Below are 13802 nucleotides of genomic sequence, written 5' to 3'. Positions count from 1 at the left end.
TCCCACTGCAGTGTAAACAAACAAAAGTTTAAATCATGAAATCAGGCGATGATCCTTCACAATTTAGAATTAAATTTATCATTGACTCTACCAGAAACCCACTTATTCTCCCGACAAAAGATTCTGCTGAGGGCCTTGTATCCTCTGTACATCCCCAATGTAAAACAAAGATTATCCTTTGAATCCTACAAGTTATGTTACATTTTGCTGACTAAATACTACCTACAGTTCCAGGATCCAGCACATCCCATGCTATGCAACATTTTATTTCTGCTTATTCTTATAAAGCACAATCCATTTCCTAACAAACTCTTTCTAACAGTGTTACTGAACACAGAATTAACTACTTTATTTGGGAGATGACAGAATCCATTGCTCTGGAGAAAAAAGTATTTCTTTCAATTTATAGGTTTGTAAAATTGAAATCTACCTTCAGGTTTTGTCTTCACAATATAAGTAACGTTCAAGATCTCAGTTTATGAAAGCATTAAAGATAGAATTTTGGGATGTCTTAGCAAGGAAAGTACAATGGTTGATTCCAGGATTGCCTCTGATACACATTACCAAAGCATAAGCAAGAAACTGACAAGTGTGCAACTATCTCATTTGCAACATTGGAAGTTTATGAATAACTTAAGTTAAAATATGCTTGCCCATTATAGAAAAAATTCTAATACGAATGATAAATCCCACTATCCTCTGGGAGAACCAGCTCCCACAGTTCAGTGGTCCAAATGGCTATGTCAATCATGCCCTATTCTAAAGTGACTAAAGCCCTCATTTAACACAAGGCCACCACTGTTTGATTCAGATTTTGCAGTTTCAAAAATAGAATACTCAAAAGGCAATGCGTGGTTACAAGGCTGAACTCCCCACCCCTTGGCATGTTGTGGGATAAAGGTGTTTTCTGCTCATGTGGAATTCTGTTGCGAGCATTTGCTCAATCAGCTGTCTGGTAAGAGCTGTGCTTCAATGTCTACTCGGCAGATCGGGCACTTCTTACTGGTAGCCAGCCATTGGTCGACACAGACTCGGTGAAAGAGGTGCATACAGGGAAGCCGCCTGAACAAAACACAAAACAAACTCTTCACTGCTCAGCATGTTACCATCCGTAATCTGTGACCTACACACGAAACATTCTCGTTATTGTTTGATTTATACCTTTTAATTGTCTTCATGCAGTTCTTCATCTTCTGAAGTATACTGCCATACTTTGGCCATGTATGAAGTCTTCATTGCAAAATCTGAATAGTCTATTCCCAGCTTAATCACCCAAAATTCTTCATAAGGACATTACATTATGGAAGCAAGATCAGGCCATTTATTGTTTCTCCATAGAGCTGTTTAGAATTTGACAGGGTATGTGAAAAGAAGCTTTTGTCATTGAAAGGATGGCCAGGATACAGCTTCAAGGAATTAGCAAAAGAATGAGTAGAAAGATGTGTTGAACTTGTTTTAGAACAGTAGTTTACTCCAATGTGGAATGCTGTTCCTCTAAGGTTCATGGTAGCAGATTTACTAATAATTTACAAAAAGGGATTGATAAATCCCTTGAGAATGGAAACATTTGTGTGCCATGAGGAAAGAGTTAGGGTGTAGCAGTAATCAAATAATGCTTTCAAAGAGTCAGCATTGACATGATGGACTCCCTATGTTCTGTATGATCTCACAATATTTTAAGATTGTTGCTTACGTTTTCTTCCATTATTCGATCATATTGATATCTATTTTAGCTGCATTCTCATCTCACTTCTAACTTATGTTTAAATCTGGTGTGAATTTTGAAATCACCTTCAGTGCAAATTTGTTTTCAATCATATTTTAAATCCTCTTCATAATTGAGAATTGGCTAATCTCAAAGTTCTTCATGTTTAAAATTTGAACAAGTTCCAACTTATCAATCTTTCATCAGCCTGAATAGAGATTCAAATACAGATTTCAGATGGAGTTTGGGTTCAGAGTTCAGTTTGTATCACATCCGAATTTTGGTTCCAAACAGTTTCCAGATTAGTAGTTTGGTTTGCAGATTTGAATCCAAACATTATGTAATTTTAAAGACTGAGGAAAATAATCTAAAAAAGAGTCCAGATTTGGAGTGCTCAAAAAAGGCAGGAAATTGGAATTGATGATTATGAGATCAGCCATGACCTCATTAAATGACTCATGGACTGAAAGGCCGACTTCTGTTCATTCATCTTATGGAATCGAGAACGATTCAAATAAGATCATCTATTCATCTTCCAGAGAGCTATTTTGTGCTTCCCATTCCCTGACAAATAGTTCCCTTTTTAAAATTATTGCTTCTACTGCCATTTCTGACTTCTTTTCCAGATCATCACAACCTTTAAGGTTAAATAAATAATGTCATATCCCTTTAACTTCCTCGCTAAGTCTTAAATCCCTAAGCATTGATTATCAACACTCCTCTCCTTGGAAACAGCTTGAAAATTATCCAGACAGAATCACAGGAGGTTCTATTAACTAGTGCCAATCTCCTGCCCTTTCCCCAAATCTCTGTATACTATTTCTATGTAAATAGTCATCCAAAGTCCACTTGAATGCATCAATTGATCCTCCACCATAATTCCAGTACATTTCATACCCTAACTACTCGCTATGTTACAGAGTTTTCTTTCTCCCCATCATTCTTGCCTCATTTTCACATCACTTTAAACCTATGCTCTCTTGTTCTTTATCCTTTTACAAGTGAGAACTTGTATCTATATTTTCCAGCCCACTCATGATCTTGAAAACTTCAAATCACCTGTCAGCCTTCTCCTCTCTAAGGAGAACATTTCCAACTACTTCAATATGCCCTCATAGCTGAAGTTTCTCGTTCTTGGACAGATTGTTGTAAATTGCTTCCGCACTCTCTCCAATGCATTCACATCTTTACAAGGTTTAGGGTGTAGGTTTGCTCGCTGAGCTGTAGGTTTGCTATCCAGACGTTTCATTACCTGACTAGGTAATCAGTGGCGACCTCCAAGTGAAGCAAAGCTGTTGTCTCCTGCTTTCTATTTATATCTTTCTCCTGGATGGGGTTTGTGGTGATGTCACTTCCTGTTAGTTTTCTGAGGGGTTGATAGATGGTATCTAGATCTATGTGTTTGTTTATAGCTTTGTGATTGGAGTGCCAGACCTCGAGGAATTCTCTGACATGTCTTTGCTTAGCCTGTCCCAGGATAGATGTATTGTCCCAGTCGAAGTGGTGGTTTTTTTCATCCGTGTGTAGGGCTACAAGGGAGAGAGGGTCGTGTCTTTTTGTGGCTAGCTGGTGTTCGTGTATCCTGGTGGCTAACTTTCTTTCTGTCTGTCCTACGTAATGTTTTTGGCAGTCCTTGCATGGAATTTTGTAGATGACATTGATTTTGTCCATGGGTTGTACTGGGTCTTTTAAGTTTGTTAGTTTTTGTTTGAGAGTGTTGGTGGGTTTGTGTGCTACTAGGATTCCGAGGGGTCTTAGTAGTCTGGCTGTCATTTCTGAGACTTCTTTGATGTATGGTAAGGTGGTTAGGGTTTCTGGCTGTGTTTGGTCTGCTTGTCGTGGTTTGTTCCTGAGAAATCTGCGGACTGTATTTTTTGAGTATCCGTTCTTCTTGAATACGTTGTATAAGTGGTTCTCCTCTGTTTTCCGAAGTTCGTCTGTGCTGCAGTGTGTGGTGGCTCGTTGGAATAGTGTTCTGATACAGTTTCGTTTGTGTGTGTTGCGATGGTTGCTGGTGTAGTTAAGTATTTGGTCAATGTTTGTCGATTTTCTGAATACGCAGGTTTGTAGTTCTCCGTTGTCCTTTCTTTCGACTGTGATGTCCAGGATTGCGAGTTTGTTGTCGGTTTCTTCCTCCTTGGTGAACTTTATGCCTGTGAGAGTGTTGTTGATGATGTTAAATGTCTCTTCTATCTTGTTTCGTTTTGTAATGACAAAGGTGTCATCTACGTAGCGGACCAGATTTTTGGTTTGATGGTTGGTAGGGCTGTTTGTTCGAGTCTTTGCATTACCGCTTCTGATATGAATCCTGATAGCGGAAGTCCCATGGGTGTGCTGTTAGTTTGTTTGTAGATTATGTTGTTGAAGGTGAAGTGGGTGGTGAGGCACAGGTCCACTAGCTTCATGATGTTTTCGTTGGTAATGTGATTGATGGTGGTTGGGGGGTGTGTGATGGTCTCTTCTAAAAGTGTGGTAAGTGTGCCAGGACGATGTCGATGGAGGTGAACAGTACTATTACGTCGAATGAGATCATTGTTTCGTCTTCCTCTATTTTGGTGTTTTTGGTGATTTTTGGGAATTCCTGGGTGGAGTGGATGGAGTGCTGTGACTCTTCTACTAGGTATTTCAGTCTTGCATCTAGTTCTTTGGCCAGTCTGTAAGTTGGAGTTCCAGGTAGTGAGACTATGACACTTCAACCACAACGCCATAAACAAACACATAGATCTGGATACCATCTATCAACCCCTCAGAAAACTAACAGGAAATGACATCACCACAAACTCCAGGAACCCCATCCAGGACAAACATATAAATAGAAAGCAGGAGACAACAGCTTCGCTTCACTTGGAGGTCGCCACTGATGATGTTACCTAGCCAGGTAATGAAACGTCTGGATATCAAACCTACAGCTCAGCGAGCAAACCTACACCCTAATTCACATCTTTCCTAAACTGTGGTGTCCAGAATACTCCAATTGGGGTCTAACAAGTGTTTTGTACAAGTTTAACATCACCTCCCTGCTCTTTTACTCTCTGCTTGTAATAATAAAGCTGAGAACTCTGTATGCACTTGCCTTCTACCTTGCCATCTTCAACGACCTGCGCACACGCACACCCAGGTCCCTCTTTCCTGTACCTCATTTAAAGTTAAACCTCTTATTTTATTAGGCCTTTCAGTGTTCTGCTGACCAAAGTGCATTATCTCACACTACTCTGCATTGAATGGCATCTGCCATCTATCCACCCACTGCACCTTGTCAATGTCACATCAACCAATGCCCTCTTGAAAGCCTCAGCTGGACATTGTCAATAATATGCATTCTTCACAGAAGTAACAAAACCTACGCCAATCATATGATGTTGCAGATTGTCACTGATTCTTGTTCCCTGTAAGAATAATCATGGTTCTATAAGACAGTGCATCCATCACTTTTGTAAAACGCCACAATTTTCAACATTATGACTCTGTCAGCACTTTGCAATTTCTCTCACTTTTGACCTACCGAACATCTTCACCCTCCTCCAGCATACATAAACAGATCGTACATTTCTCGTCAAGGTCTGTTTCCTCATCATCATCTTTTGGCTCCTTGAGATTCTGTTGCATTCTCTGCAGGAAGAATAATAATTAATAGAACCACGGGTTCATTGATACAATGGAGTAAATTGTTTATTTCTCTGGAATACAATGATGAATATTTTGCCATTTTTAAATTAATTGCAACTTCATGCCTTTTATCTTTGGTATACTGATTCAATTCCAAGTTGGTTGATAACATAGAAATACTCGCCACCATGGAACAGTATCTGCAATTTAATTATGAGCAAATTGCTAATACATTTAAAGCAAAAATGATACTGACTGCACAAACAGAAATTGCTGTAAAAACTCAATCGGTTGGGAAGCATCTGTGGAGAGAAAGCAGAATTAATGTCTTGGGTCCAGTGACACGTCTTCAGAACTGATTGTATCACAATCTGAGCTCTTTCAGCAATTCTGTTTGGGTTACTGATTTCCAGCATCCTCAGTTGTTTGGTATTTTTTGATACTGGCTGTGTTTGAGGGGCTGATAGAAGTATCTGAAACTAGTAAATTGAGGACACTCTGTAGCAATCAACTTCTCTAAAAGCAAATCACCAAAGGTCTCATAGAGGTTTATAAAATCATGAGGGGCATGGATAGGGTAAATAGACAAGGTCTTTTCCCTGGGGTGGGGCAAGTCCAGAACTAGGGTTTAGGTTGAGAGGGGAAGGATTTCAAAGGGACCTCAGGGGCAACATTTTCACGAAAAGAGTGTTGTGTATATGGAATGAGCTGCCAGAGGAAGTGGTGGAGGCTGATACAATTACAACTTTTGAAAGGCATCTGGATAGGTATATGCATAGGAAGGGTTTAGAGCGATATGGGCCAAATGATGGCAAATGGGACTAAATTAGTTCAGGATATCTGGTCAGTATGGACAAGTTGAACTAAAGGTCTGTTTCCATGTTGTACACCTCTATGACTATGACTCTATGACCGTTTTCAGAGAGTAAATATACTATCCATTTATATGTTTTCCAAGATGGCAAATGTCCCTATGATCATCGATGTGGTATTTTTGGTGCCTAGAGGTATTTGCTAGGATATGGTACTGGGGGTAAGGTTTGTTTGAGACAGTTTGCTGTCACTAATCCTCCTTTCTCTTTGCTTTGTCATGGACTTGTCTAGTGTTAATGACAGAGAATACACCATCATACAATACCCTACAGGAGCGGCACTGTTCTTAGATTTAAAGAAGGTTTATTACATGAACAAACCTTTTAACTTTTCTATGTTTCCACCTACATCTTGTAAAGATACCTGGAACTACAGTTGAAACACTGTAATCTGTAAGGCTATAGGCCAGCTCCTGGAAGGTGGGATTTGAATGGTCAGCTAGTTTTATATTGGTTATTACTTCGCACACATTAACGGTTGAATGGCCTCTTTCTGAGCAGATCTGTCTTTTTTATGATAGTAATTAGTACAGTTGTAATTCATAAAGCATGATTACTAAGACTTTAAGGAGCTAATACAAATACATCTGCTGCCTCTGAAAGAGAGACTAGAACTCCTTGTCGCCTCCACAAATTGTAGAATGTCACTGACTGACACCAGCAGAATGAGTGCCAATGAAAAATGAACAGTAACCCCTTCAGACTGATTATTTAATGCAACAACCTACAAATAGGAAGGATAGAAAGGAGGGCAGAAGAGGAGGGGGGAGTGGTGTTTTTGATAAGGGATAGCATTACTGTTGTACTTTGGGAGGATATTCCTGGGAATACATCCAGGGAAGTTATTTGGATGGAACTGAGAAATAAGGAAGGGATGATCGCATTTCTGGGATTGTATTATAGACCCTCAATTGGTCAGAGGGAAATTTAAAAACAAATTTGTAAGGAGATCTCAGTTATCTATAAGAATAATAGGGTGGTTATGGTATGGGATTTTAACTTTCCAAACACAGAGTGGGACTGCCATAGTGTTAAGGGTTTAGATGGAGAGGAATTTATGTACAAGAATATTTTCTGATACAGTATGTGGAAGTACCTACTAGAGAAGGTGTAAAACTTGACCTACTCTTGGGGAATAAGGCAGGGCAGGTGACTGAGGTGTCAGTGTGGGAGCACTTTGGGGCCAGTGACCATGATTCTACTGGTTTTAAAATAGTGATGGAAAAGGACAGACTGGATCTAAAAGTTGAAGTTCTAAATTGGAGGAAGGCTAATTTTGATGGTATTAGGCAAGAACTTCCAAAAGCTGACTGTGGTGCAGACATTCTCAGGTAAAGGGACGGCTGGAAAATGGGAAGCCTTCAGAAATGAGATAACGAGAGTTCAGAGAAAGTATATTCCTTTTAGGGTGAAAGCAAAGGCTTGTAGGTGTAGGGAAAGCTGGATGACTAAAGAAATTCAGGGTCTGGTTAAGAAAAAGGAGAGATCAAATGAATCTTGAGAAGAGTATAAAGGCAGTAGGAGTATACTTAAGAGGGAAATCAGGAAGGCAAAAAAGGGAAATGAGGTAGCTTAGGCAAATAGGGTTAAGAAGAATCCAAAGGGATTTTACAAATACATTAAGGACAAAAGGGTAACTAGGGAGAGATTAGGGCCCATCAAAGATCAGCAAGACCGCCTTTGTCTGGAGCTGCAGGAGGTGGGGAGATACTAAGTGAATATTTTGCATCAGTGTTTACAGTGGAGAAAGACATGGAAGATATAAAATGTGACATCTTGAAAAATATCCATATTACAGAGGAGGTGGTGCTAGATGTCTTGAAATGCATAAAAGTGGATAAATCCCCAGGACTTAATCAGGTGTACCTTAGGACCATGTGGAAATCTAGGGAAGTGATTGCTAGACCCCTTGCTGAGATATTTGTATCATCCATAGTCGCATGTGATGTGCCGGAAGACTGGAAGTTGGCTAACATGATGCCACTATTTACGAAAGGTGGTAAGGAAAAATCAGGGAACTATAGATCGGTGAGCCTGACATCGGCAAGATGTTGGAGGGAATCCTGAGGGACAGATGTACAGGTATTTGATAGGGCAAGGACTGATTAGGGATGGTCAGCATGGCTTTGTGTGTGGGAAATCATATCTTGTGAACTTGATTAAGTTTTTTGAAGAAGTAACAAAGAGGATTGATGAGGGCAGAATGGTAGACGTGACGTACATGGATTTCAGTAAGGCGTTCCACAAGGTTCCTCATGGGAGACTTGTTAGCAAGGTTAGATCTCATGGGATACTGGGAGAACTAGCCATTTGAATACAGAACTGGCTCAAAAGTAGAAGACAGAGGGTGGTGTTGGAGGGTTGTTTTTCAGATTGGAGGCCTGTGACCAGTGGTGTGCCACAATGATCGCTGCTGATTCCACAGCTTTTCATCATTTATATAAATTATTTGGATGTGGACATAGGTAGTATACTTAGTAAGCTTGCAGATGACACCAAAATTGAAGGTGTAGTGGATAGTGAAGATGGTTACTTCAGAGTACAACAGAATCTTGATCTGATGGACCAATGGGCTGGTGAGTGGCAGATGGAGTTTAATTTAGATAAATGTGAGGTGCTGCATTTTGGAAAAGCAAATCAGAGCAGGACGTGTACACTTAATGGTAAGGTCCTGGGGAGTACTGCTGAACAAAGAGACCTTGGAGTGCAGGTTCATAATTCCTTGTAAGTAGAGTCACAGGTAGATAGGATAGCAAAGAAGGCATTTGGTTTGCTTTCCTTTATTGGTCAGAGCATTGAGTATAAGAGTTGGGAGGTCACGCTGTGGCTTTATAGGACATTGCTTAGTCCACTTGTGAAATATTGCATGCAATTCTGGTCTCCTTCCTATCCAAAGGGGCAACTTTTTCTCACTGAGGGTGGTGTATGTATGGAATGAGCTGCCAGAGGAATTGGTGGAGGCACTTAAAGGCATCTGGATGGGTGTATGAATAGGAAGAGTTTAGAGAGATATGGGCCAAGTGCTGGCAAATGGAACTAGATTAGTTTAGGATATCCAGTCAGCATGGATGAATTGGACCAAAGGGTCTGTTTCCGTGCTGTACTTCTTTATGACTGTATGACACTAAATAGATAGATGGGCTGATAGGTGGTGAGTAACATTCATATTACAAAAGCATCAGATAATGCCCATCTCCTAAAAGAAATAATGTAGCCATCATCCTTAACAATCAATGGCATTACCATCATTGAATTATTCACTATCAATATCCTGGCCATTGACCAGAAACTAGGCTAACTGTGTAATCACTGTGGCTACAAGATCAGATCAGAGGCTAAAAATCTTGCGGTGAGTAACTCACTTCCTGACTCTTCACATCCCATCCACCATCTAAAAGGCACAAGTCAGGAGTGTGATGGAATACTCCCCACCTGCCTGGATGAGTGCAGCTCCAAGAACTCTTAAGAAGCTTGACACTATCCAGGAAAAAGGAGCCCTATTGATTGGTACCACCTTCAAGTTAAACCCCCTTTACCACAGATGCTCAGTAGCAGCACAGTACGACCCATAAGATGCACTGTAGAAATTCACTAAAGCTCTTCCCTCAGGATCTTCCAAACCTTCAACCTGGTACCAAGGTACAAGATTCCATCCAATGTGCTTCTTTAGCACAGGAAGCACAATTAATACTTATTATACATTTAAAGCTGTGAAGCATTTTAAGATTTCAAAATCAAGGGTTTAATTTAACAGGAAATTGAATTGCATACATTAGCCTGATATGCTATACATTAGAAAGTCAGCTATACAGTGATAGACACCTTTTAATTCCAACATCATGGCTCACATTCACCCCACCCATTTCTAACTCTTTATCTATCACTGTCCTTTTAGCAACTACCTACCAAACATTCCTCATTCCCTATGAAGCCCTCTGAACTGTTATTTTCTCATCTGATCCTGAAGTCTCCTCATACCTTTATCCTGTCCTCATCTTTTATTTCTTTCTAAGTTTCTTCCATCTCTCAGATGTTTCTTCTATTTTCTTCTCCAGACTGCTACTTAGATCCTCTCTCATATTCTTTCAGACTCATACCCGTACTCTATTCACATTCACTCCATCACTCTGTCCTTCTATTCAATCTCATTATTATCACATTCCTTAACCCAATCCAGTAACAATCACACCCCTACTGTTTGTCTTTCAATTTTCCATACATATCTCCTGTGATCATAAATGAAGGCAGTGCAACAAAAACATTGAATGTCTCAAGTAGCTCTTTGTAGGATCCATTCTCACCTTCTTGTATTTGTGTGGGAAGGTACACCTCTCGATCACATTTTGCATGGCTCCACGGTTCACAGTACCGAGTCTGTCCTCTAGTTGTAACAGTTCCTGAAACCAGCGAAACACAATATATTATGACATTAACATATTCACAAGGGTTAAGCATAATGCCTGGCGTCACCATGGCTTTCACAACATGTCAATCTGCCATTGTGGACTCAGGGCCAAAAAGATGCCTAGAATAACAATAATGCTTTGTTTCTCTGTGAGTTAAAATCTAGGACTGTCCCAGTAACTGTTAGTCACTCATGTGGAATCTGGGAGTCAAGATTAGAGTCGTGCTGGAAAAGCATAGCAGGTCAGGCAGCATCCAAGGCGCAGCAAAATCAATGTTTCGGGCAAAAGCCCATCATCAGGAATGCTGCCTGACCTGCTGTGCTTTTCCAGCACCATTCTAACCTTGACTCTAATCTCCAGCATCTTCAGTACCCACTTCTGCCTAGTTGAAACCTGGGAGTATTTGTCGTGAGCAGTCACTCATTTTGAAATTTCAATTTTTTTTTGCAATTTTAATAAACTCTTTCCTCCTTTAAAGTAAGAGTAAACAGCTCAGCCAGACTATAAGGTAATATAACTCTTAACCTTTTAATGGATTTTTAAAAACTACTTCCTATTAACCTGGAAGATGGTTGAGGCAGTCTTCACATTATCTCACCACACCTCATGCTAGACCTGTAGTTTCTTCAGACTGATAGCTACATGGAAATCATCATGTTCATGGAACACAGAATTATCTGTGTCCATACATATTCAAAGTTCTACATATCCAGGGTGATACATATGACCATAGTACCATAAGATATAAAAGGATAATTAGGCCATTTGGCCCATTTGATCATGGTTGGTATATTTCCCAACTTCATTCTCTTGCCTTCTTCCCATAAATCTTGATCTCCTTCCTAATCAAGAACCTGTCTATTCCAGTCTTAAAGATACTAAATGACTTGGCCTCTACAGCAACGAGTTCCACAGATTCCTCATCATTTCAGTTCTAAAGGGTTGTCATATCACCCTAAGGCTGTGCCCTAGTCTCTCCTACTCATGGAAAAATCTTCTCCACATACACCCTAACCAGGTCTCTATCCAGCCAATCTTCTATTCATGCCAGTACCTTACCCTAACACCATGGGGTCTTATCTTATTTAGCAGCCTCCTGCAGAGCACTTTAACAAAGTCCTTCTGGAAATTCAAATAGATCAGTCCACAGGCTCTCCTTTATCTCACTTGCTCATTACTTCCTCAAAGAATTCTAAGAGATCTACCCCTTTGATAAAGCCAAGTTCACTCAGCCCCATTTTACCATACATTTCTGAATACTCCACAATCTCATCCTTAAAAATGGCCTCTAAAATCTTACAGAAAGTGAGGAGTGCAGATGCTGGAGATCAGAGTCAAAAAGTGCAGCGCTGGAAAAGCACAATAGGTCAGGCAGCATCCGAGGCGCAGGAGAGTCGCATTTCATGCATAAGCCCTTCATCAGGAATGTGTTGGGGGGGGGGGGTGGCAAGGGGGCTGAGAGATAAATAGAAGGGGGTAGGGCTGGAGTGAAGGTAGCTAGGAAAATGGATGTAGGTGGAGGTTGATGGTAATAGGTCAGATTGGAGGGAGGAGCTGAGTTGGAGGGTTGGATCTGGGATAAGATGAGGGGAGGTGAGATGAGGAAATTGGTGAAATTGACATTGATTCTGTGTGGTTGGAAGGTCACAAGGTGGAAAATGAGGCATTCTTCCTCCAGGCCTGGGGTGGCTAGGATTTGGCAGTGGAGGAGGCCCAGGACTTGCATGCCCTTAGCAGAGTGGGAAGGGGAGTTGAAGTGGTCAGCCACACGGAATCAATGTTGATTTCACCAGTTTCCTCATTTCCCCTCCCCTCACCTTACCCAGATCCAACCCTCCATCTCAACACCACCCTCTTGAACTGTCTTACCTGTCCATCTTCCTTCCCACTTATCTACTCCACCCTCCTCTCTGACCGATCACATCAACCCCCACCTTCATCCACCTATTATCTTCCTAGCTACCTTCCCACTAGCCATACCCCCACTCCCATTTATCTCTCAGCCCCCTTGGGAGCTCCTACATTCCTAATGAAGGGCTTATGCCCGAAACGTCAACTCTTCTGCTCCTTGGATGCTGCCTGACCTGCTGTGCTTTTACAGAGCCACATTTTGTGACCCTAAAATCTTACCAGTTATTGAGATCAGATTAACCAGCCTATAATTCCAAGTATTCTGCCTCACTCACTTCTTGAACAGGAATTTTACATTAGCCAGTGACATTCCAGTCCTCTAGGACCCTGAAAGATCACTACCAATGCCTCTCAATCTCCTCAGCTATCCCCTTCATATTCTAGGGTGTACTTCATCCGGTCTGGGTGACTTATTCACTTTCAGACTTTTCAGCTTCCCCAGCACCTTCTCCTTAGTGATGGCCACGACACTCACTTCTGCCCCTGACCTTGTTGAAGTTCTGGTGTGCTGCTGGTGTCTTCCACTGTGAAATTGATTCAAAGTACCTATTCAGTTCCTGTGCCATTGTTACTTCTACAGCCTCATTTTCCAGCAGACCAATGTCCACTCTTTTCTCTTTTACCTTTTAAATTTCTAAAAAAAACCTCTAGTAGTTTTCTCCTACGTTACTAGCTAGTTTACTCTCATATTTCATTTTCACCAACTTTTCGCTTTTTTAATTGTCTTCTGCTGGTTTTTACAGGCTCCTAATCCTCTGGTTTCCCACTAATCCTCATCACATTTTTGCTTTCTCTTTTGCTTTTATGCCGTCCCTTGACTTCCCTTGTCAGCCATTGTTGCCTCATTCTCCCTTTTTTTTAGATTAGATTACTTACAGTGTGGAAACAGGCCTTTCGGCCCAACAAGTCCACACCCAGACCCATTTCCCTACATTTACCCCTTCACCTAACACTACTTACAATTTAGCATGGCCAATTCACCTAACCTGCACATTTTTTTTTGGACTGTGGGAGGAAACCGGAGCACCCGGAGGAAACCCATGCAGACAAGTGGAGAATGTGCAAACTCCACACAGACAGTTGCCTGTGGCGGAAATTGAACTCGGGTCTCTGGCGCTGTGTGGCAGCAGTGCTAATCACTGTGCCACCATGTACGTTTCTTCTTTCTTGGGATGAATTTCTGCTGTGCCTCCCAAATTACTCCCATAAATTCCTGCCTTCTGCTCCACCATCTTCCCTACCAGGCTCCCCTTCCAATCAACTCTGGCCAGCTCCTTCCTCATGTCTTTAATCAATTCTAAT

At 41.1% G+C, this 13802-nt stretch overlaps 1 protein-coding gene across 2 annotated transcripts in view; it reads right to left on the bottom strand.

Moving 5' to 3' along the window:
• Positions 1–661: 661 nt before the first annotated feature.
• Positions 662–13802, bottom strand: part of rnf165a (ring finger protein 165a) — a 34381-nt gene continuing 21240 nt past the window's right edge. For both annotated transcript variants that reach the window (XM_043713935.1, XM_043714013.1), the window contains exons 6-8: positions 10485–10580; positions 5208–5314; positions 662–1062 (exon numbers count right to left, since the gene is read on the bottom strand). In XM_043713935.1, the coding sequence (XP_043569870.1) occupies positions 945–1062; positions 5208–5314; positions 10485–10580 (321 nt within the window). In that variant the 3' untranslated portion in view covers positions 662–944. The remainder of the gene's footprint in view (positions 1063–5207; positions 5315–10484; positions 10581–13802) is intronic.

Source organism: Chiloscyllium plagiosum, chromosome 1 (assembly GCF_004010195.1).
Source record: "Chiloscyllium plagiosum isolate BGI_BamShark_2017 chromosome 1, ASM401019v2, whole genome shotgun sequence".
NCBI classification, from domain to species: Eukaryota; Metazoa; Chordata; class Chondrichthyes; order Orectolobiformes; family Hemiscylliidae; genus Chiloscyllium; species Chiloscyllium plagiosum.
This window is presented reverse-complemented; position numbering and strand designations above follow the sequence as displayed.